General features: G+C 45.8%; 1 protein-coding gene across 3 annotated transcripts in view; it reads left to right on the forward strand.

The window, feature by feature from the left end:
• Positions 1-17402, forward strand: part of Wdr11 (WD repeat domain 11) — a 53963-nt gene extending 36561 nt beyond the window's left edge. For 2 of the 3 annotated variants that reach the window (XM_006976989.4, XM_015995893.3), the window contains exons 17-29: positions 1128-1234; positions 1607-1721; positions 2076-2247; positions 5521-5629; positions 6516-6578; positions 7418-7483; positions 8148-8325; positions 8794-8889; positions 9390-9555; positions 10098-10195; positions 10977-11122; positions 11856-11935; positions 13086-13978. In XM_006976989.4, coding sequence (XP_006977051.1) covers positions 1128-1234; positions 1607-1721; positions 2076-2247; positions 5521-5629; positions 6516-6578; positions 7418-7483; positions 8148-8325; positions 8794-8889; positions 9390-9555; positions 10098-10195; positions 10977-11122; positions 11856-11935; positions 13086-13243 — 1554 coding nt within the window. In that variant the 3' untranslated portion in view covers positions 13244-13978. Of the gene's footprint in view, positions 1-1127; positions 1235-1606; positions 1722-2075; positions 2248-5520; positions 5630-6515; positions 6579-7417; positions 7484-8147; positions 8326-8793; positions 8890-9389; positions 9556-10097; positions 10196-10976; positions 11123-11855; positions 11974-13085; positions 13979-14075 lie in introns of those variants that run through there. The other variant, XM_076553587.1, reaches the window with a different exon arrangement.
• Positions 17403-18703: the final 1301 nt, after the last annotated feature.

An 18703-nucleotide genomic window follows, 5' to 3' on the forward strand; every position in this document is an offset into this window, starting at 1 on the left:
AATTTAACCTATAATATTCTCATTTTTAAATGTGAAAAGGAAAGTAAGATTTAAAATGTGAATATATTAAAGACAAAGTAAACTTAAAGGCAAACTCACATTCCATTCGGATTTCTGAGAAATGGAAATAAAATCTGAGAACATTGTTTCATGTTACACAGAATCTCATGTACTTAATGGAAGTTGTTTTTGTTATTAAGCTCATTTTAATAATGAGTTTTAATCCTGTTTTTCTTTAGTTTCTGGGATTTCACCAGGATTTATATACTATCTAAGGAGGCAGTTGGTCACTTTTTTAAGCACTTGCACGTTCCTGACCTAACCATAGAGACCCCTCTGAATACTTTCATTGTTCTGTAAATGCGAAGCCAGAGTGACAACATTATTTAATACTGTCTCATACTGTGTATTTACAGTGTGGCAGACATTGCCTTCAGGGCTTTAGCTTTATAGAATTACTACCAGCACCCGACTCCACCAACAGTAGGCCCAAGGCACAGAAAAGTTAAATAAACACACCCAACCCCAAGCCGTGTGAAGAGGTAAAGCTGGGGCCTGGCAGCGCAGCCTGATGCCAGGGCACTAGGGCACAGGGCCTCTGATCCAGCCTGTGCCTCGGCCGCGTCTCCACTACCCTTCCCTCCCACAGTACTGTGCCAGCGAAGTGCTGAGGCTTCTTTTCTAGGGGACAAACCACTACATACACAGAGGGTGACTGAGTTTCCTCGGGATAGACTTATATAACCTTTTGTAATGAGATAGATTAGAGTTGGCTCTCTACTGCGGTTGCTTTTTTTCTTCCTGAATTTTTTTTCCTAAAGTATTTCTTCCTAAAAGACACACCTTCTCTATAGATGTAGTTTGGATAACCACACCCAATGTCCATTTGAATGGACAATTTGAATGTCCATCACATTATAATGTCCTATTCTGCACTGTTGAAGTTGATATGCAGTGGCTATTTCAGTGTTCACAGTTTTAGGATTTGATGGCATTCATACTAAAGTCAGTACTTTATAAATAATGTATTTATTGTTTCGTTGTGATCATTACAGGGAAATATTTCTGTTCTAATGGCGGCGACTCAGTCGAGAAGTTCATGGGTGTTTTGTTGCTCTTGCTTCTAGGGTAGCATGGGCAGCATTACCTGCATCGCTTGGAAAGGGGATACCTTGGTGCTTGGAGATATGGACGGAAATTTAAACTTCTGGGATTTGAAAGGCAGAGTATCCAGGTAGGAGCCAAGAGAAGTCTTTTTTTCAAATGGAAACTTACAGTTGTAAATAGGACCAAGAAACCTGAGTGTAAACTGGAGCTTTGAGTCCCATACTGTCTAAACTTTGGAGGAAGACTGGTCATGAGCCAGACTCTCATCAGCATATTAGACCCCGATCTGAAGGCAGCCCTGCAGAAGCCCTGGGACCTCACTCCAACAGGTATCAGTGAGCAGACCTACCTGTCCAGTGTGGCTCCCAAGAATGTAAAATGGTTCTTCCATCCTCACACCTGATCAGAAGCAGTGGACACACACACACACACACACACACACACACACACACACACACACACACATATCATGTTGGTGTTTTTATTTCTTTGTCCTCAGAGGAATACCCACACACAGAAGTTGGGTGAGGAAGATTCGTTTTGCTCCTGGCAAAGGAAACCAGAAGCTCATAGCCATGTATAACGATGGCGCTGAAGTGTGGGACACTAAAGAGGTAGGCCCGCCCTGCAGCCTGACGGTGGAGCAAAGGAAGCTGTCAGCACGGAAACGGGCTCCGTTTGCCACTTTTTCTGAAAATAAGTATGTCCAGCTTCTTAGAAGGAATTATTTGTTAGAGAATTTTGCTCTCACGGTATTTTTGTTATAAGTGAGACAGCATAACAGATTGATGGATTGACTTTTTAGTGCCATCGCTGTGATGGAGACCTGTGGGGTGCAGACTGCATGTGGGAGATGGGCTGCCAGAGGCTTTTCATTTGCAGACAAATTCTGGGCCTCTGCCACACAGTCTATGACCATTTAATCCAGAATCGTCAGGAACTTTACTTTCTGTCAATCATTTGTACAGGTTCAAATGGTGAGCAGTTTAAGAAGTGGAAGAAATGTGACCTTTCGGATTTTGGATGTGGACTGGTGCACATCAGATAAGGTGATCTTGGCATCTGATGACGGGTGCATCAGAGTCCTGGAGATGTCAATGAAGTCTACATGTTTCAGAATGGATGAGCAGGAGTTGACAGGTAGGGTGTACTCCTGAGAGGCCGCTTGCTGCCACAGACTGTGGCCAGCTAGACAGAGGGCAACTGCTGCTTCATTTCAGAGAACTCTTGGGAAACATGAATCTAATGGCTTTTCAATAATAGGCTTTGTAGCTAGAGTTTTTCTCTCCTGGTCCCGCCAATCCCCGGCAGTCCCGTAGCCCACTTATAAAGTAAACATACAGATGCTTATATTATTTAAACTGCTCGGCCATTAGCTCAGGCCTACCATTATCTAGCTCTTACTCTTAAATTCAACCCATTTCTGTTAATCTGTATGTCACCATGTGTTCCGTGGCTTTACCTGCTGCCTTTACATGATGCTCCCTGGATGGCAGGCTGGTGTCTCCTCCTCTCCGCCTTCCTATTCTCTCAGTTCTCCTCTCTGCTAGTCCTGCCTATACTTCCTGCCTGGCTACTGGCCAATCAGTGTTTTATTTATCAATCAATCATCCACAACAAAGCTTTATATGTCCTGCATTGTAAATAAGTACAGATCCACTCCGGTGAGTGGTTCTGTGAATTATGATGTTTCAGTCCTGTCTGTGACTTATTATGTGATCAGCCAAAGCTAAATTAGGTGATCATACTATCTTGCTCCTTTTTTGTGTGGTGGTTTTGAGGTTATTCTTTTACAAAAATTAAAAACGTAGTAAAAAACTAAACAAAACAAAAACTGCTTGCATGACCTACTTTTCCTAAAGAAAAAATAAGTTTCAAGCATGTCCATCCAGCTATTTAAAAGGCAGTGTTTGTCTTTCAGAGTGGGATCATCTTTAGAATGTGCTTTCAGAGAGCAGCAGTGGTTCTGATCCTAACTGGGGTAGGCCAGGAACTCCCAGCCCCAAGGATCCTCTTGGCACATCCTCCATGCACACTCCTGGCTGTCTGCTTTGTAGAAAGTGTCTTAGAGCCGTGTGTATTTGTTTACTGACTCAACTCAATTGCCTGTGCTTTGTAGAGTCACTTATGATTTGGCACTTGAGAGACTGAAGCTTTGTAGATGTGTCCTCACTTTACAACCATGCCGGAGTCACTGCCACGATGCTCTTGGTGTTAGTTGGGGTGCTTGTAACTTAGGTGTGCTGTGCACTGCTTCTTGTCTCTCTCTGCCCCCTGCCCCTATGCCGGGGCACTAGCTCTTCTTCCTTTGCAGCGGTCACTGCCACCAGGTACAGTAGAAGCCACTTGTCGCCCCCACTTGAATCATTTGTCAGCTCTGCAGAGGTGTCAGGACCCCCTGGCCAGGGAGACAAGCAGAAGCAAACACGTCAAACCTGAATTACCAGGGAAATTTAGGGAATACCAAGGGTGATGTTTAAAAAACACAACAAGCAAAAAACGTTGCTAGTTCTAAGCTAAGAAGTAGTTACATAAAATCTAAGTATCTAGAAACTTTTTTACTTTTGATTTAAAATTTGAATCTAAGGCTCCATCATCACTTTAATGTGTTCTAAACTGAGCTGACTACAGAACTGGATTTCATCATAGTAACCTTGTACCCTGTACTTAAACATCTCTCTGGGAACCAGGATTTACACCATCATACTTAAAATTTTACTAATATTAAAAAGAAAAATATTACTCCTGTTCAGTCTCTAGTGGTACAGCCTCAACCAGAAAGGTGGAATTTTAACATAGTGATGGGGAACCGTCACTGCTGGACACCAGCTTCCCAGGGAAGGTACAGAGGAAGGAGCCTTTACTGGGCTCCAAGTGTGTCTTATGTTTTCCTCCTGGTTCTAAGGGTTGACTCCAGAGCCTCAGGCTTGCTAAGCACACACAGTATTGGATCCCTAGCTCCCAGACTCTAGGTTTTTAAAAAGAACATAATTATCAAGCTATTTTGGGAGTCACTAGCAACCTTTGAATATGGATAGTATTTTAGGTACTTTTATAGAACAACAGTAATTCTCAGTGTGAAAACGTAGTAGTAGAAACATTTCTCACCTTTCCTGACTCTCAGGTTAAAAAGCCTGTGCACAGTATTTATCGCCAATTCAATTTTTATTTGACATATGGGATGTTGGCTAAAGCAGCATTGTTTCATGAAGCATAACGAGCCATGTGAGTTGCTTTAAATTTTCTAGAAATAACACCTTAAGAACTAAAAAGAAAGAGATGATTGATTTTAATAACAATTTTATTTAACTTAAATATATAAAAATTATCATTTTATGTATAATCTTTATTAATAATTACTAATGATATTTTTACCTTTTTTAAGCACCAAGTCATCAAGATCTTATTGTTTTATTTTATCTGTATGGCCAACTAAATTGGGATAGCTATAACTCCAAGGACAAATTTTCAGCAGAAATATTTGAGCCCTGTTTAGATTTTATAACATTTCATGTAAGCAGTAGCTATGTATTTGAGTCACTACAGATCTACTTAGAAGGTACAGAATGACTTAGTCAAGTACTGGATTTATTAACTTTCCATCCTCTTCATCATGCTAGCCATCTTTCAGGTACTAAATGGCTATGCATATGAAATTAGATGGTACAGGCTGTCATATATTTGGGCCATTTTAACTAATTGTGTCTGTTCAAGAGACCAGGGAAGAAAGGCTCCACAGGAGCCGGAGGAGGCTGGGTAGTGAGAGCCAGCCTGTGGGCCCCTGGGCAGTGGGTCAAAGTGGGGAGCCCAGTGGAGGGAGATGCTGTGTGTAGTTGCTAGGTAGCAGAGCCTTTGGTCCTGTTTCTTTCCCCTGGAATGTGTTGAAAACAGCCAGCTCTTATTTGTTTTGTAGTGTCCTAATAAGCAACTGCTGCATGTTGGGGGCTTTAGGAAGTTATCCCTGTGTGCAAAAGACTTCATAAAGGACTCATGGGAATGCCAGAGACCAGAGGTCACCCAGTCCCTTCAGCAGCAAATTCCTGATGGATGGGTGAACCGCGTTAGTTTAATAGTCTCAGAAAAACAGATCTGGTGGTACAAACTGCAGGTAAATGTAAATGTTTTTAATACTTTTTAAAATAAGCTTTATCGGTGTGTGTTGAGTCATTACGTTGAGTCTTTCATTCAGTAGTACAGAGCTTTGTACCATTCCAGATATTTAAACATTAAAAAAGAAGAAAGAGAATGTACTCATCAAACTTGAGTGGAGAAAATCTCTGCTCTGGAATAGAGTTCCAGTTGTACCGGCTGTAGGCGTTGGTCTCTTCTGACTGCCCTCTAAGTGGTCTGTAGCTGAGGCTTTGTTGCGGTATAAAAGTTCATTTTATTGAGAAGCACTTTTTTGCTGTCTAGAGCCTGTGTGGTGCCCATACCTCCTTGTTCCAAGGGCCTCCCTTGCCTTGAAAGCCTTCTTACTACACCAGCCTTGGAATGGGCGATATTCGTTGGACATTTCTCACATGTAAGTCATTCATTTTTGTTCTCTGTGCACAGTTTACGTGGGGTTGTGGGACACCCATGAAAATGAGCTCTGGCTTACAGTCCAGCACTTGAAGGAATGAAGCCTTAACAGCAATCCAAGAAAAGGCAGACAGTAAAGAGATTCCTCTTCTCCCTGTTTCTACCACTGTGGGGCCTTTGCAGAAGAAGGGGTCAGTGAGAAGAACAGCTACAGGTGCATAGGATGCTCTCAGGCCTGGGTGATCATCACACAGGGGTGCGTCATGATAGAGGAACAAGATGACTGTGAAGAGGGCCGAGAGATGCTAGAGGTTTAGGCCAGGCCTGGTTCTTCATAAAGCAGAAGCCAAGTGTGTTTCTAAATCAGTGTCTGCTTCACTGCAAAAGTCTCCAGAAAACAACCTAGCGATTCTTCAGGACAGTTTACTGAACTGACCGTCTGTGGATGGCCCAGGTTGGTGTGAGTTGAGGGTTTTGTTGTTTTGAAGGCAGTAAGTGTCTGTTGCCTAAGAACTATCTATTTAGAGAAACAAATGGTCATTCTATAGGGCAGAAGGGACGAAGCACCTTAGCCATCATTCACTGTAGGGTCTTTATTAAAAGGATATAAACCTGATAGTTCCTAGAGCCAGCTAACCAGTTCTCACCTCGTTTGGACATCTGCGGGTTTTCTCTATTCATTTCCTTGTTTCTATTCAGCAAGACAAAGACGGCCATAAAAATGGCCGGTGAGTCCCAGGCACTTGGTTACTCCTTTGACCTGTAGCCGAGTTTTTAACCTGAGGTTATAAAAGGTTTATTTCTCTATGAACACAACTTTTTTCAGTAAAGAAATACATGGCAGTAAATGCAGAGACAATGAATGATTCAAACTTCTTTCTGCACAGTGATTATCCAGAAAATGAAGAAATAAAGACTCTTCTTCAAGAACAGTTGAATGCGTTATCCAAGTAAGCACTCTGTACTTCATAGAAGAACGCAGGAAAGAGACTTCATTTGACTTTTTGAAACCCAAACAGTTGTTTTCCTGAGTGTTAATGGCCCACCGAGAGACAGTTTGTTGATGTAGGCTTGTTCCTCTTTGTAGTTTTATTTGCTAGAAGGACTAACTTAGTAATTCCCGGGACGGAGTATCCCTCTCCACCCAGCTCCCAGCTCCCAAACTGCTGCGCTCTGTCAGGACCAGGATTTCCATGTGGTGAGGCTCCATCATGAAGGCCTCATGGAGCTGTGTTGGAGAACGCAGGCAGGTGACTCTGAAACAGCCTCTACCAGGCGCCGTGAGTGCACAGTGCTGGTTAAGAAACCAACGTTTCTTAGAGCCATGAGCATTTAGAAATGAATATTGAGAATTACTTTGCAAAGGGAGGAGAAAAATAGGGGTCCACATGAAGTTCTTGGTAAAATGGAGCATGTTTTTGCAATCTAGAGCCTGCCGTATATAATAATAATCTTTAACAAGTACTTGGTGAATCACCATTTCAAAACCATTCCTCGCTTCTCTTCAGTTTCTTAAGATTAACGGTTGCGTTTTATTGGGAAAATGGACTTTAAGAATAACGTCAGCAGTGGCATCCTTGTTCTTGCAGTCCAGTAAACTCTGGCAAGACTGCAAGCCGAGTCCTGGCCCCTAGTGCTCAGGCTGGTTGACAGCATCCTTCCTCTGTGTGAGTTGGGAGCCAGGAAAAAGGACTGCTCTTATAAATCCTGAGCATCTGTTGATTCATCTCTTTGCTTTTTGTTTGGTTGTAAATGTTTGTCCTGCCTCTCTCCGGGTTCCTGTCTGCAGCGACATAAAGAAACTCCTGCTTGATCCCGAATTCACTCTCTTGCAGAGGTGCCTGCTTGTTTCCAGGTAATGCTCTCTGACATGTTGCATAAGAGATCATTTCAAGTTAACTTGCTTCTTTTATTGAGACTTTGTAAAAGTTACAACCGAACTCTGACATGTTTTAAAAATCTAAGCCCCTCCTTTAGATTTGACTTACAGTCCGTTTAGGAAACGGAAAATAAACCGGAAGTCCGGTGACATCTTACACAAGATCTAAGCTGGCTGTGCTACAAAGCCTTTCACCTATAGGCAGCTTTAACAATGTCAGCTACAAACTATGCATTTAAATATATTCACAAACACGCTGATGAGTTACCATTAAAAGCAATTACATGTACTTTCCTAGTGTTTAGCAGAGTCACTTACAATGAAGACATTTCCCTCCATGGTCCAGAGAACAACTGACAGATTATTTTGACACTTTATCCGGAAGCTCTTACTGTGAAGCTGATAACCCAAATGCAGTGATACTGGGAGACCAGGCCTATAGAGCTGCTGGATGTGAAGAACTGTGTAGTCAGGCCTGTGCTGTTGGGAACCCAGGAATCAGGCTAGAGGGCCCACTGCTTTGCGCTTTCCCTGCGGGACTCTGACGTGGAACACTGTTCCTGGCACTTAAGGCCTCTCGAGGCAGCCTGGTCAGGTCCTGGAGTGTGAATTCGTGAGGCCTTGCTTTCCTCCTTCCCAGGCTCTATGGTGATGAGTCAGAGCTGCACTTCTGGACAGTGGCGGCCCACTACCTGCACAGCTTGTCCCAAACCAAGTCTGAGGACACAGTGGTAACCAGGGACGGTGCTCCACGGGACAGGCTGAACAACCCACTGGATATCTGCTACGACGTGCTTTGTGAAAACTCCTACTTCCAGGTGCTGCCGCTTTCTTGAGCAAAGCCTTATTCACAGACACCATCTTCATTTTGAAGTTTCCCTCAGTATCTTAAACTTGGGAAACTTTCAAGCCAATTTAAAGTTCACGTGTAATGTTTTATGAAAAGCCTGATTTTCTGAAAGCTTATAAACACTGAGTTTTTAATGCACACATGAAAAGTTGGTTTTTGTCTTAAATTTTTTAACTTGGAAGGTTCATTTTAATTTGCTCACTTCAATTTTCAATAAATCTCAATATTTTTACTTGACTTAAAAAGTTTGATAGTCCAAACTAAATTTTCTTTCTCCCTCCCTCTCTCCCTCCCTCCCTCCCTCCCTCCCTTCCTCCCTTCCTCCCTCCCTTCCTTCTTTCCTTCCTCTCTTTCTCCTTCCTTCTCTCCCTCCCTCACTTTCTCTCTTTCTTCTTCCTCCTCCCGTCTTCCTCCTCCTGCTTCTTTCCTCCTTCAGAAATTTCAACTAGAAAGAGTTAATCTGCAGGAAGTGAAACGGTCAACTTACGATCACACAAGGAAATGCACAGACCAGCTACTTCTCTTGGGTCAGGTATGTCAGTTTTGATGCTTCGTGGAGTTGCTACTTGGTTGGCATTTCAGAGCATCGCTCTGCACGCATACTCACTTACACATCTGTATGTATATAGCCACTAGAATGCATGTCCTTCTTTGCACACATAGGCTTCCTTTAACAATACCACCACCAAACACAGGGCGGCAGCACAGTCGTGTGGCTAGCCTGCTGAAGCTTGCTTTCGCTTCCAAAACAGACAGAGCAGCTGTTGGGTCTGGTTTGCTGCCCTTGGCGGTGCACAGCTAAAGTGGACATTCCTCCCAGCAGCTCTGCCCCAGGCCGGGCTTTATGCCTGCCTTCGAGCTAGAGTGCAGGACTTGGACTGGTTTTGTATATGTTGGTAAGACGTCCGGGAGTATGTCTGAAAGTGAACGCTGCCTTTAGGCTGTAGACTTTGACATTGCACCTCGTGAATTTTAGAAGATTCTATCGGAATAGAACGGTCCTGTAACTAGAGGAGGTGTTTCTCTCTCTAGACAGACAGAGCTGTGCAGCTGCTTTTGGAGACGAGTGCAGACAACCAGCACTATTACTGTGACTCTCTGAAGGCCTGCTTGGTCACCACCGTCACCTCCTCAGGCCCTTCTCAGAGCACCATCAAGCTGGTGGCAACCAATATGATCGCCAATGGCAAGTTGGCAGGTAAGGAGGGGCGCGCGCGCACGCACGCACACACACACACACACACACACACACACACACACACACACACACCCGCCACTGCCTCTGTCAGGGCTGGGCTGGGCTGGTGAAGACAGATCTCTGTGTATGTGACAGAAAACCAGTGCTGTGTATGGGATGCCCACAGGCATACAAGCAGAGTTGATTTTAAGCACAAAGCAAGGCATATTAGCGATTGCAGTGACAGTGGGCAAAGGTCCCACAGTCCTGGGCTGGCTAGGTGCTCCACCCCAATGCATGCTCTAGAATGTGTTTGTGCTCACTACCCGGGTTCCCTGAGAGTAACATTGTAGAGCTCTGTACTAACAGTTTATTTTAAAACTCAGTTCAACAACTTCCCATTAGGTCCAGGTCGAATACTCCTTATCTGAAATAATTAATTAAGAATGTTTCACCCTGTATAAAATGTACAGGACTAAAGTCAAATACAGTTTCACTTTTTAATGATTGGCTAAAGAGAGCGCTGCAGGGTCAGATGGGGTGTCTGTTCTTCTGTTTTCCAGAGGGCGTTCAGTTACTCTGCCTGATAGACAAGGCTGCAGATGCCTGCCGCTACCTGCAGACATACGGCGAGTGGAATCGGGCAGCATGGCTTGCTAAGGTAGGCGTTTCCAGTGGGTGTCCGAGCAGTTAGGTGAAAGGCTGCTTTGAGCCTCTACTCTTTCCCTGCAAAGCTGCTGTACGTGTGGTCCCTTGCTGTCCTACCTCTGGTGGGTATTAGCTGCTGCTGTTACTAACGAGAACAGCAGTCAGGTGAAAGAGCTACCTCCTGTCTGCTGGGGTCTGATGCAGCCAGGCCCCAGTGCTGATCCCTGCAGTTTGTGATAAACAGCAGCTTCTGGGCGGTAGAACAGTTTGGCTCTTGGTTTCACAGAAGCACACTTCACTTCTCTGTAGCTTTGTGGTTCTGCTTCTTCCCCGGAAGATGACTTCGGTGAATCAGCTCAGCTGTATCCCAGAGTATAGGAAATGTATAGGATTGGGGAGCCTGGGGACAAACCCTCATTTGCATTAAGTGGGAGGCTCCTGTCATAAGGCTGGGTTAGTTGCAGCAGGGTTCTATAGCAGAGCTCCTAGTACAAGTCTTAGTTACCATATTTGCAGCAGGGGAGGCTTCTACCAGGGCACTGTGCCAACGGTCCTGCCAAAGATAAATCGGGCATCCAGGCTTAGAGACAGCCTTCAGAGAAAGTCCTCCGGCCCAGGGACATTCTCCGGATAAGGGCAGGTAGAGAGCAGGAAGTTTCCCTGGGGAGGGAGTCCCCATGTTGCCAAGCTTTGGAAAACTTGATAGTCCTCGCGATAGACTGCAACCTGTGACCAGCAAGGCCTTCCAGCACAGCAGTAGGATGTTTCTGTTCTAATGTGGACCTTTTTCTCAGGTTCGGTTAAATTCTGAAGAATGTGCAGATGTTCTGAAGCGGTGGGTTGACCACCTTTGTTCTCCACAAGTCAATCAGAAGTCCAAGGCCCTCCTGGTCCTCCTTTCTCTGGGTTGCTTTGTCACTGTGGCAGAGACACTTCACAGGTACGATGTGTGAGCCCTCACTCAGGCTGTGCTGAGAGAGCCACTTCCGATGGTGGAGGCAGTCCTCGGGTGTGACGGGGAAGGAGAGCCCCTTCCAGTGGTGGAGGCAGTCCTCGGGTGTGACGGGGAAGGAGAGTGGACCGGTTACAGTGGTGGAGAAGAACTAAGAAGGATGGGGCACCTCTGCTCATTAGGTATTGGTTCTAGAGCCTGGGATATTTTCCGACAAGATGTTTGCCAAACCTAAAAGGCACAGCTTAAGAATACAGAAGTCTTTAGACAGTTGGGGAGGTTTCAGGCTTAAGAGAGCAGCTAAGAAGAAACCCCAAGAGCTGTAAGAGGTGGCAGAGTATGGCAAGGTGGGGTGTCCCCCAGAAACATCTCACTCTGATAGGAGATGGACTTACTGAAAACTAGACACAGTAAGTTGAGACAGATTTGACAGATAACTAAATCTGGGCAGGAGGTGCATAATTCAGAAAAGCTTGTGGTCCTAGATTACAGTGGTTTAAAGTACTTAGCACAGTGTTCTACAGTGTCCAGTGTGAAGCTTGTACTTGGAGAAGTGTGCGCTCTTCTTTCTAACCAGGCCTTAGAGGGGTTGGCATGACTTACAGAACATTCCATTTCCATGGGAAATGTATACAAATCTTCAGACAGAAATGCTGCCTGGGTGGCTCCGCCCACCCCTGACAGATCTTGAGAACTAACTTATTTTTGTTCCGTTGACCAGCATGAGGTACTTCGATAGAGCTGCCTTGTTTGTGGAAGCCTGTCTCAAGTACGGTGCATTTGAAGTCAGTGAGGACACAGATATCCTTTGCAAGGACATTTGTGCTAAGAGGGGAAAGGTAATATGGGTAAGATTTGGAGCTATATAGAGAAAGATCCACGTGAGTCACCAAACCCAGAAGAGAAGGCGGGGGGGGGGGGGGGGGGGGGGGGGAATGAGAATGCTTGCTGCACTGCCCGCTGGGTAGAGGAGAGACGAGCAGGACTGTGCAGGGAAGAGCCTGTATTCCCTGTAATCTGTGTTTGAACTTGAAAGACGGGAAAGTAAGTGATTAGGAAAGCATGTGGTCCTGCTACTTTAAAATAGTGTTCGAAATAACAGTCTGTGGAATATGTTTTATATGTTTACCTAGAAAATGTAGATTAAAAGTTGAAAAACTCCCACTGTACTCAAGTGAGCCTCTGATATGGAGTAAGACAGAGCCCTTGAGATGTACCACACAGGCAGGCTGCTGTGAGCTGCCCACACCCAGGGACACTGTATTACTACTAATCATCACTTGGAGTACTCACTTTCTCCTTTTGAAGAGAATGAGCTTATGAATATACCTCCTGTTTAAATAACTCTACCTTTTCTCATTATACTTTTTCTTGAGTGTCTACATTGACCTCATTTCTATATGTTGGTTATTTAGCTCTGTACATACTCATTTTTTTTAAAGCTAAACTAAATCAAAATTTTTGAAGAAGTAACTAAAGCCTAAGGTTAGGCAAAGCCTGGACCTAGTCACTGGTGAACTTGGTCCAGTATCAAGTTTTTCAGAACACAACACAACAGGGCTATCTAAAACCTAGTGCCCAGCTGTCTCAAGCCTCTTCCCTAAACAAATGTTCTGCTCCGACTGCCAGTCTCTGAGAAGCTTCCACATGGAGTGGGGTGTGTGCAGGTTCTCTCGTGTCCTCCGCCATTCTCCAGTTCTCAGTGACTACGGGCAGTGGGATTATCTGAGGATGCTGGCTGGAGTCTTCTGAAAGAAACAGGACTCAGCTGGTGCAAAGTGCAGCATGGTTAGATTGAGGCGCTTCCCCCTCATAAAGACGTGTCTATAGTCATGACATGCTGCTCCTCATGGCCACCAGGTCCCCTAGAGCACCTGGGCAGAGCTGCCCTTCTGCTTTGGAGTCTGGGGAGCCCGCCCTTCTGCCCTTCACTTCCTTAACTGAGGTTCACAGAAGCTCATCACTGCCATCTATGTAGACTATGCCCGAAGCCTGAAGAGCCTCGGCTTTAAACAGGGAGCGGTGCATTTTGCTTCAAAAGCTGGAGTGGCTGGCATAGATTTACTGAATGAGCTTGGATCCCCCAAGGAAGATCTAATAGAAGAGTGATGTGTTCTGTGCATGAAAGCCGATGTTGGGAGCAAGGTGTGAGGGGAACTGACCTGACTGTGCTCACAGTCACAGTCAGGGTCAGTCCAGACTGATGTGAAGACCTGGCCCTTGGTAGTGAGTGGTACCACCTTAAGGCTGCAGGTCTCAGCAGCATGGACACATTTAGACTAGGAGCCAGTTCTGTGTCCCATGTGAGCTCAGAACCGTGGGGACACACGGTGGGAAAGTGTCTAGTGTTTATACTTTTGGAAAGTGCTTTTAAGAGCCCTGTGAGTACTTTTCAGTATTTGTACTTAAAAACTCAAAGAGACTGGATTGCTTTCCTTTCTCATTTCATTTGTTAAAGATGTTTAAGAAATCTCTAGCAAGAGATTGTGCAACTGGTGGGTTCTCAGACGCATGCTGTGTGTGCCTGTGTTGATGGGCAGTCATTTAGGACACAGCAGGCAGAGCATTTGAAGACAGCCCACCGCAGTGGATTCCTTACTTCACTTTGTGCTTGGGGCTCATAGTCTTCATGGAACGTATCTAAGCTTTATGTTTAGTGCTAGTGGTCTTGGATGATCTGAATTTTAACTCCTAGGATACATTCCAGTAACTTCATTTCTGAAGCCTCTTTTGTACGTTTTCTGCCTTTGTTTTCTTCCACTAGATATAATTACTATAAATTACTACTCAGAATTTAAACATCTGTGACTAGTAAAGTGATAAATAAAGGAAAATCCCAACCGAGACGTTGCTGTTTTGAGTTTTTTTCTTTTTGAGATGGAGTCTTTTGGCCCCAAATAGTCAAATGAACAACACCTTCACCCCTACTTCATTTTTTCAGGGACACTGGGAAATACGACCTGAGGTCAAAGTTAGAGTCACTGGTTCCCAACAACTTGGGGGGTTTCCAGACCCCGTGTCTTCCATTCTTGAAGTTAGAGACATCAGCAGCACTTGAGGAAGATGGCTTGTCCAGACTCCACGTGGCACTGCGGTGAGAGACTGGGTTTGAACAGTGGCTTCAAGGTGAAAAGACACACCGTAGTTATCACTCTTCACGTGTACCTGGAGGTGCCAGCCTCTTCCTGCAGCTACAGTATTTGAAGAAATGAAGCCACCGGCTGGCTGCGATGGAGTCTGGAGAGGGACTGTGGGGGTGGAGGTGCTGGGGTCAGTGTCTGTAGTGAGATGAGTCTGGAGGGGGGCTGGGGGGCAGAGGTGCTGGGGTCAGTGTCTGTAGTGAAATGAGTCTGGAGGGGGCTGTGAGGGCAGAGGTGCTGGGGGCAGTGTCTGTAGTGAGATGAGTCTGGAGGGGGGCTGGGAGGGCAGAGGTCCTGGGGTCAGTGTCTATAGTGAGATGAGTCTGGAGGGGGCTGTGGGGGCAGAGGTGCTGGGGGCAGTGTCTGTAGTGAGATGAGTCTGGAGGGGGGCTGGGGAGGTGGAGGTGCTGGGGGCAGTGTCTGTCACAGTTCCGCGCCCACACCCACTGGTGACTGCGGCTCGTGCTGGTGTGTAGCTGGACCTTGTGTTTGCTGACTTCAGTTGTTCTGGTTGGAAGACTGGTGGGGGTGCTTGTGACTGAAGGCAGGAGGCTTGAAAGGCCTAAAACGTTCCTGCCCTGCCCTTGACAGAGCAGTTTTATGATTCCCATTCAGGGGCCACACTGCCGCCTTGTGAAGTCTCACTGGTGACAGATCGGCATGAGTCCCCATTACCCTCACAGTGAGTGCAGTACCCGCTCCCCCTACCCTGTGCTCAGAGGAGTGGCAGAAAGTTCGTCCCATCCGGCCCTTTACAGTCCCGGGTTCTATGAGAGGCTCCAGGAGATGTCTACGCGTGGCGCAGACTGACTTGTCTGTCATTTGTGACAGTTCTGAGGTAAAAGGCATCGGATGATGATAACAAAGGGATCAATTTCAAGGGTGTTTTAAAAGCACTTGGAAGCATTCGAAGTGTTATCTGTTTTGTTCCAGACACATTCTGCTTCAAGACCCTGCCTTTATTCCAATCTTGTGTCACCCTCCCATCACTTTTAAGCCAAAGTAGTTAAGGCCAGGAGACAAAAAATTAGTTGTGTTTGAAACCAACGGTGTGCATGCCTGTTGTAGAAAATAGTTTAGAAAGGAGCAGAAGCACGTGTGTCCCAATTGTGGAGAGATCCTAGGCTGAGGAGTCCTCAAGAGCTTGATGACCGGAGCCCCATACAGTCCACAGAGCCGAACCAGCAAGCGGAACAACAAGAACTCACGAGTCTGTAGTAACAGCAGGACGAGGTCATGGGAGCACTACACAGGCACTTGTGGAGGGAAGAGGTCTCACCGTGTTCTCAAGAATCGTCGGGTTAATGTTTAAGGGCCGTTCATTAACCTTAGTGGACGATTACTGCCCCTTTCCTCCGTCTCTAATTTACCCAAGATTGAAAAGCAGAGGGCACCTGGCTTCCAGTATTTAGAAACCAACCATGATGATTCATGATGTCCAACCCACCAGTGTCCTTCTCACCACCCCAACAGCCTCTGCTCCACCAAACACTAAGGCCAAGCTGGTGCTCTTGCTGCTTTCTGGAAATGGCTAGGAACTCATGAGCTAGGCTGTGACGACTTTATCAGCAGCGCGCCCTGCCTGCCATCTGCTAGCTGCAAGGAACTTTGATGAGCCAACCACTTCAGAACTTGACTCTTAACACATTTGATTGGTGCAGCTGTGGAGTAGGCATTTGGTTTTTCAAAACCTTGCTAAGCCCCAAAAGTCCAAGTCCACACAGCTGTGGCAGAGGTACAATTCTGTGACTTCATTTTAGTTATCTCACTGTGTTATTAGTGCTCTGTCTTAGTTAGGATTTCTGTTGCTGTGCTGAAACATCATGACCAAAAAGCAAGTTGGGGAGGAAAGGGTCTATTTGGCTTACACTTCCACATGAGTGTTCATCACTGAAGGAAGTCAGGACAGGAACTCAAAATAAGGCAAGAACCTGGAAGCAGGAGCTGATGCAGAGGCCATGGAGGGGTACTGTTTACTGGCTTGCTTCCCATGGCTTATTCAATCTGCTTTCTTATAGAACCCAGGACCACCAGCCCAGGGATGGCCCCACTCACAAGGACCTGGGCCCTCCCCCCACACACACACACACCAATAACTAATTAAGAAAATGTCTTACAGCCAGAGCTTATGGGGACATTTTCTCAATTAAGATTTCCTCCTTCCAGATAACTAGTTTCTGTGTCCAGTTGGCATAAGATTAGCCAGCACATGCTGCTTAATGTATGTTACTAGAAGAAGCATATCTAACTACTCCTCAACACACAGAGAAAAGGAACTTAGCTGTTCAACAGAATTTGAGTTCTTCCCAGTGCCCTTTAGGGATGTTCCTCAAACCAATGTAATTGAACAGCAGTCCTTGGCTTGTCTGAAGTTGCTGATCTTTTCCAGGGGACTAGGGACCATGTACCTTATCACATTGGGCAGCTTGCATAGTATCCTAGGAACATTCCCATCTAGGTTTGTTGAAATAGTGGTGAGAAGCTTGACCTGCCTGGCGTGTGTTTTGTGAAGGAGAAGCCAGTACACATTGTAGAGTACCTGCAGAACCTCTGTGTCTCGTGGTCACTGCGGGCTATGTCAGAGCCTGCTGACAGTCAGCTGGGTAACTGGGTGGAGGCATGTGGATTGTAGAGACAATGAAGAAGACAGAACAGAGTCGAGAGGTCTGCCGGTCAATGCTGGACAGTGCCTGAGTTCATTTCACAGCCAGCTTATATACAATCCTGAAGGACAGAAGTAGAACAACGCACAGCACAGGCATTCAACCACTGTCTGCTGAATGTCCAATAGCTAGGCTGGAGAGAGAATAAATTAGAAGAGAGAAGAGGATGCCAGGGTCAGCCGCATAGCCACACAGCCAGACATAGAATAAGAAGGGGAAAAAAAGATACACAGAAAGAGAGAAAGGTAAAATCCCAGAGGGAAAAGGTAGACAAGATCATTTAAGTTAAGAAAAGCTGGCTAGAAATAAGCCAAGCTAAGGCCAGACATTTGTAAGTCTCCATGTATTTATTTGGGAGCTGGGTGGTGGGCCTCCAAAGAGCATAGAGCAAAAATAATAACCAACTACAGCTTGCTTTCCTGAACTTTATAGACAAGCACTGTATATGTTCTTGTATTGGTTCTGTGATTTAAAAAAAAAAAAAAGAAAGAAAGAAAAACAACTTCTGGGAAGGAGTTTGTTCGAGCTCACCATTTGGGGGCACACAGGCATGAGGCAGGAAGTCACACTGCAGTCATAGGAAGCCCAGCATAGGGGAAACAGGACCTGGTTCTAAACTTCAAGGGCTTCCCCCGGTGACCCACTTCCTCCGGTGAGACTCTACCTCCTAAAGGTCCCACAACCTTCCTGCTACCTGTGCCATAGCTCGAGACCAAGTCTCCCGACACACAAGCCGATGAGGATCACTTCATATTCAAAACCAAACATCAACTAAATTTTATTTTTCCCAAGAGTCTAGCCAGTCCCGAATCTGCCCAGGAAGTCCCACAGAACATCCTCAGTACAGACTGATGCAGGCATCAGAGGAGCATCTACCCTGTCCAGTCCTGATCTGCAGACCCAGTTCCTCGGATAGTACTGCACCCGTCCCCTGTTAGGAATGTGCCCAAGATCCAGGGTCCCCTCCGAAGCAGGTAGAGACTAGATGAGGTCTAGGGGCGTGACAGGATATCAGGGCAGGCCAAGGAGGGTGAGCATAGGGGAATCCATCCTGCCTGGCCCCTAAACTCAGCCTCTGAGTCACGTGACTCACAGCACTGTAGAGTGGTAAGGAGAGCCAGGTGACACACTGTCCTCAAATCCTCAGGTTGAGTTTCTTGAGACACCAGGCTTCCAATCCTAAAATTCAAATATTCTCTGGCAAACAGGAGTGGTTGGTCACCCTACCGGTAAGGGACAAAAGGGAACTCAAGACCTGGTACATTAAATACCTACCCATCTCCACCTCTTCAATTCTCTAAAGCAGGGGAGGTTTAGAGGACCTGGATCAGTGCCCTCCTTTGGGGAGTCAGTTGAGAAAGAGGCAAGAGGAGGCAGTCTGAAGCTAGCTGGACCAGGATGGAGGATTGCTGGTCAGGCATGTGCTGCTTGGCGGCAAAGAAGAGCTTGCAAAGCATTTCTCAAACCGTTTGTGTGGCAGTTTGGACATTCCAAGACCTATTTATGCAGCGGAACAACCGAGACCACTGTGGTTTGGGTGTTCTTCGGTACCAAAACCACTGCATGCCCTCACTCTGTCTTCGTCCTTATTTTTCTTTTAGATGAGTACCAGATGTTTAGAGAGAGCTGAAAACAGTACCTGTTGGTTTAAAAACCACAGTATTGTTCCTTGGGGTCAGCTCTGTTCCTTGGTCAAGGGTTTTGGAACCTTGGTTCTTTCTCTGCTACTGCAGGGTGCCTCTGTTTTCAATTACAAAGTCAGTGAA

The sequence above is a fragment of the Peromyscus maniculatus genome, chromosome 1 (genome assembly GCF_049852395.1).
Source record: "Peromyscus maniculatus bairdii isolate BWxNUB_F1_BW_parent chromosome 1, HU_Pman_BW_mat_3.1, whole genome shotgun sequence".
Lineage (NCBI taxonomy): Eukaryota > Metazoa > Chordata > Mammalia > Rodentia > Cricetidae > Peromyscus > Peromyscus maniculatus.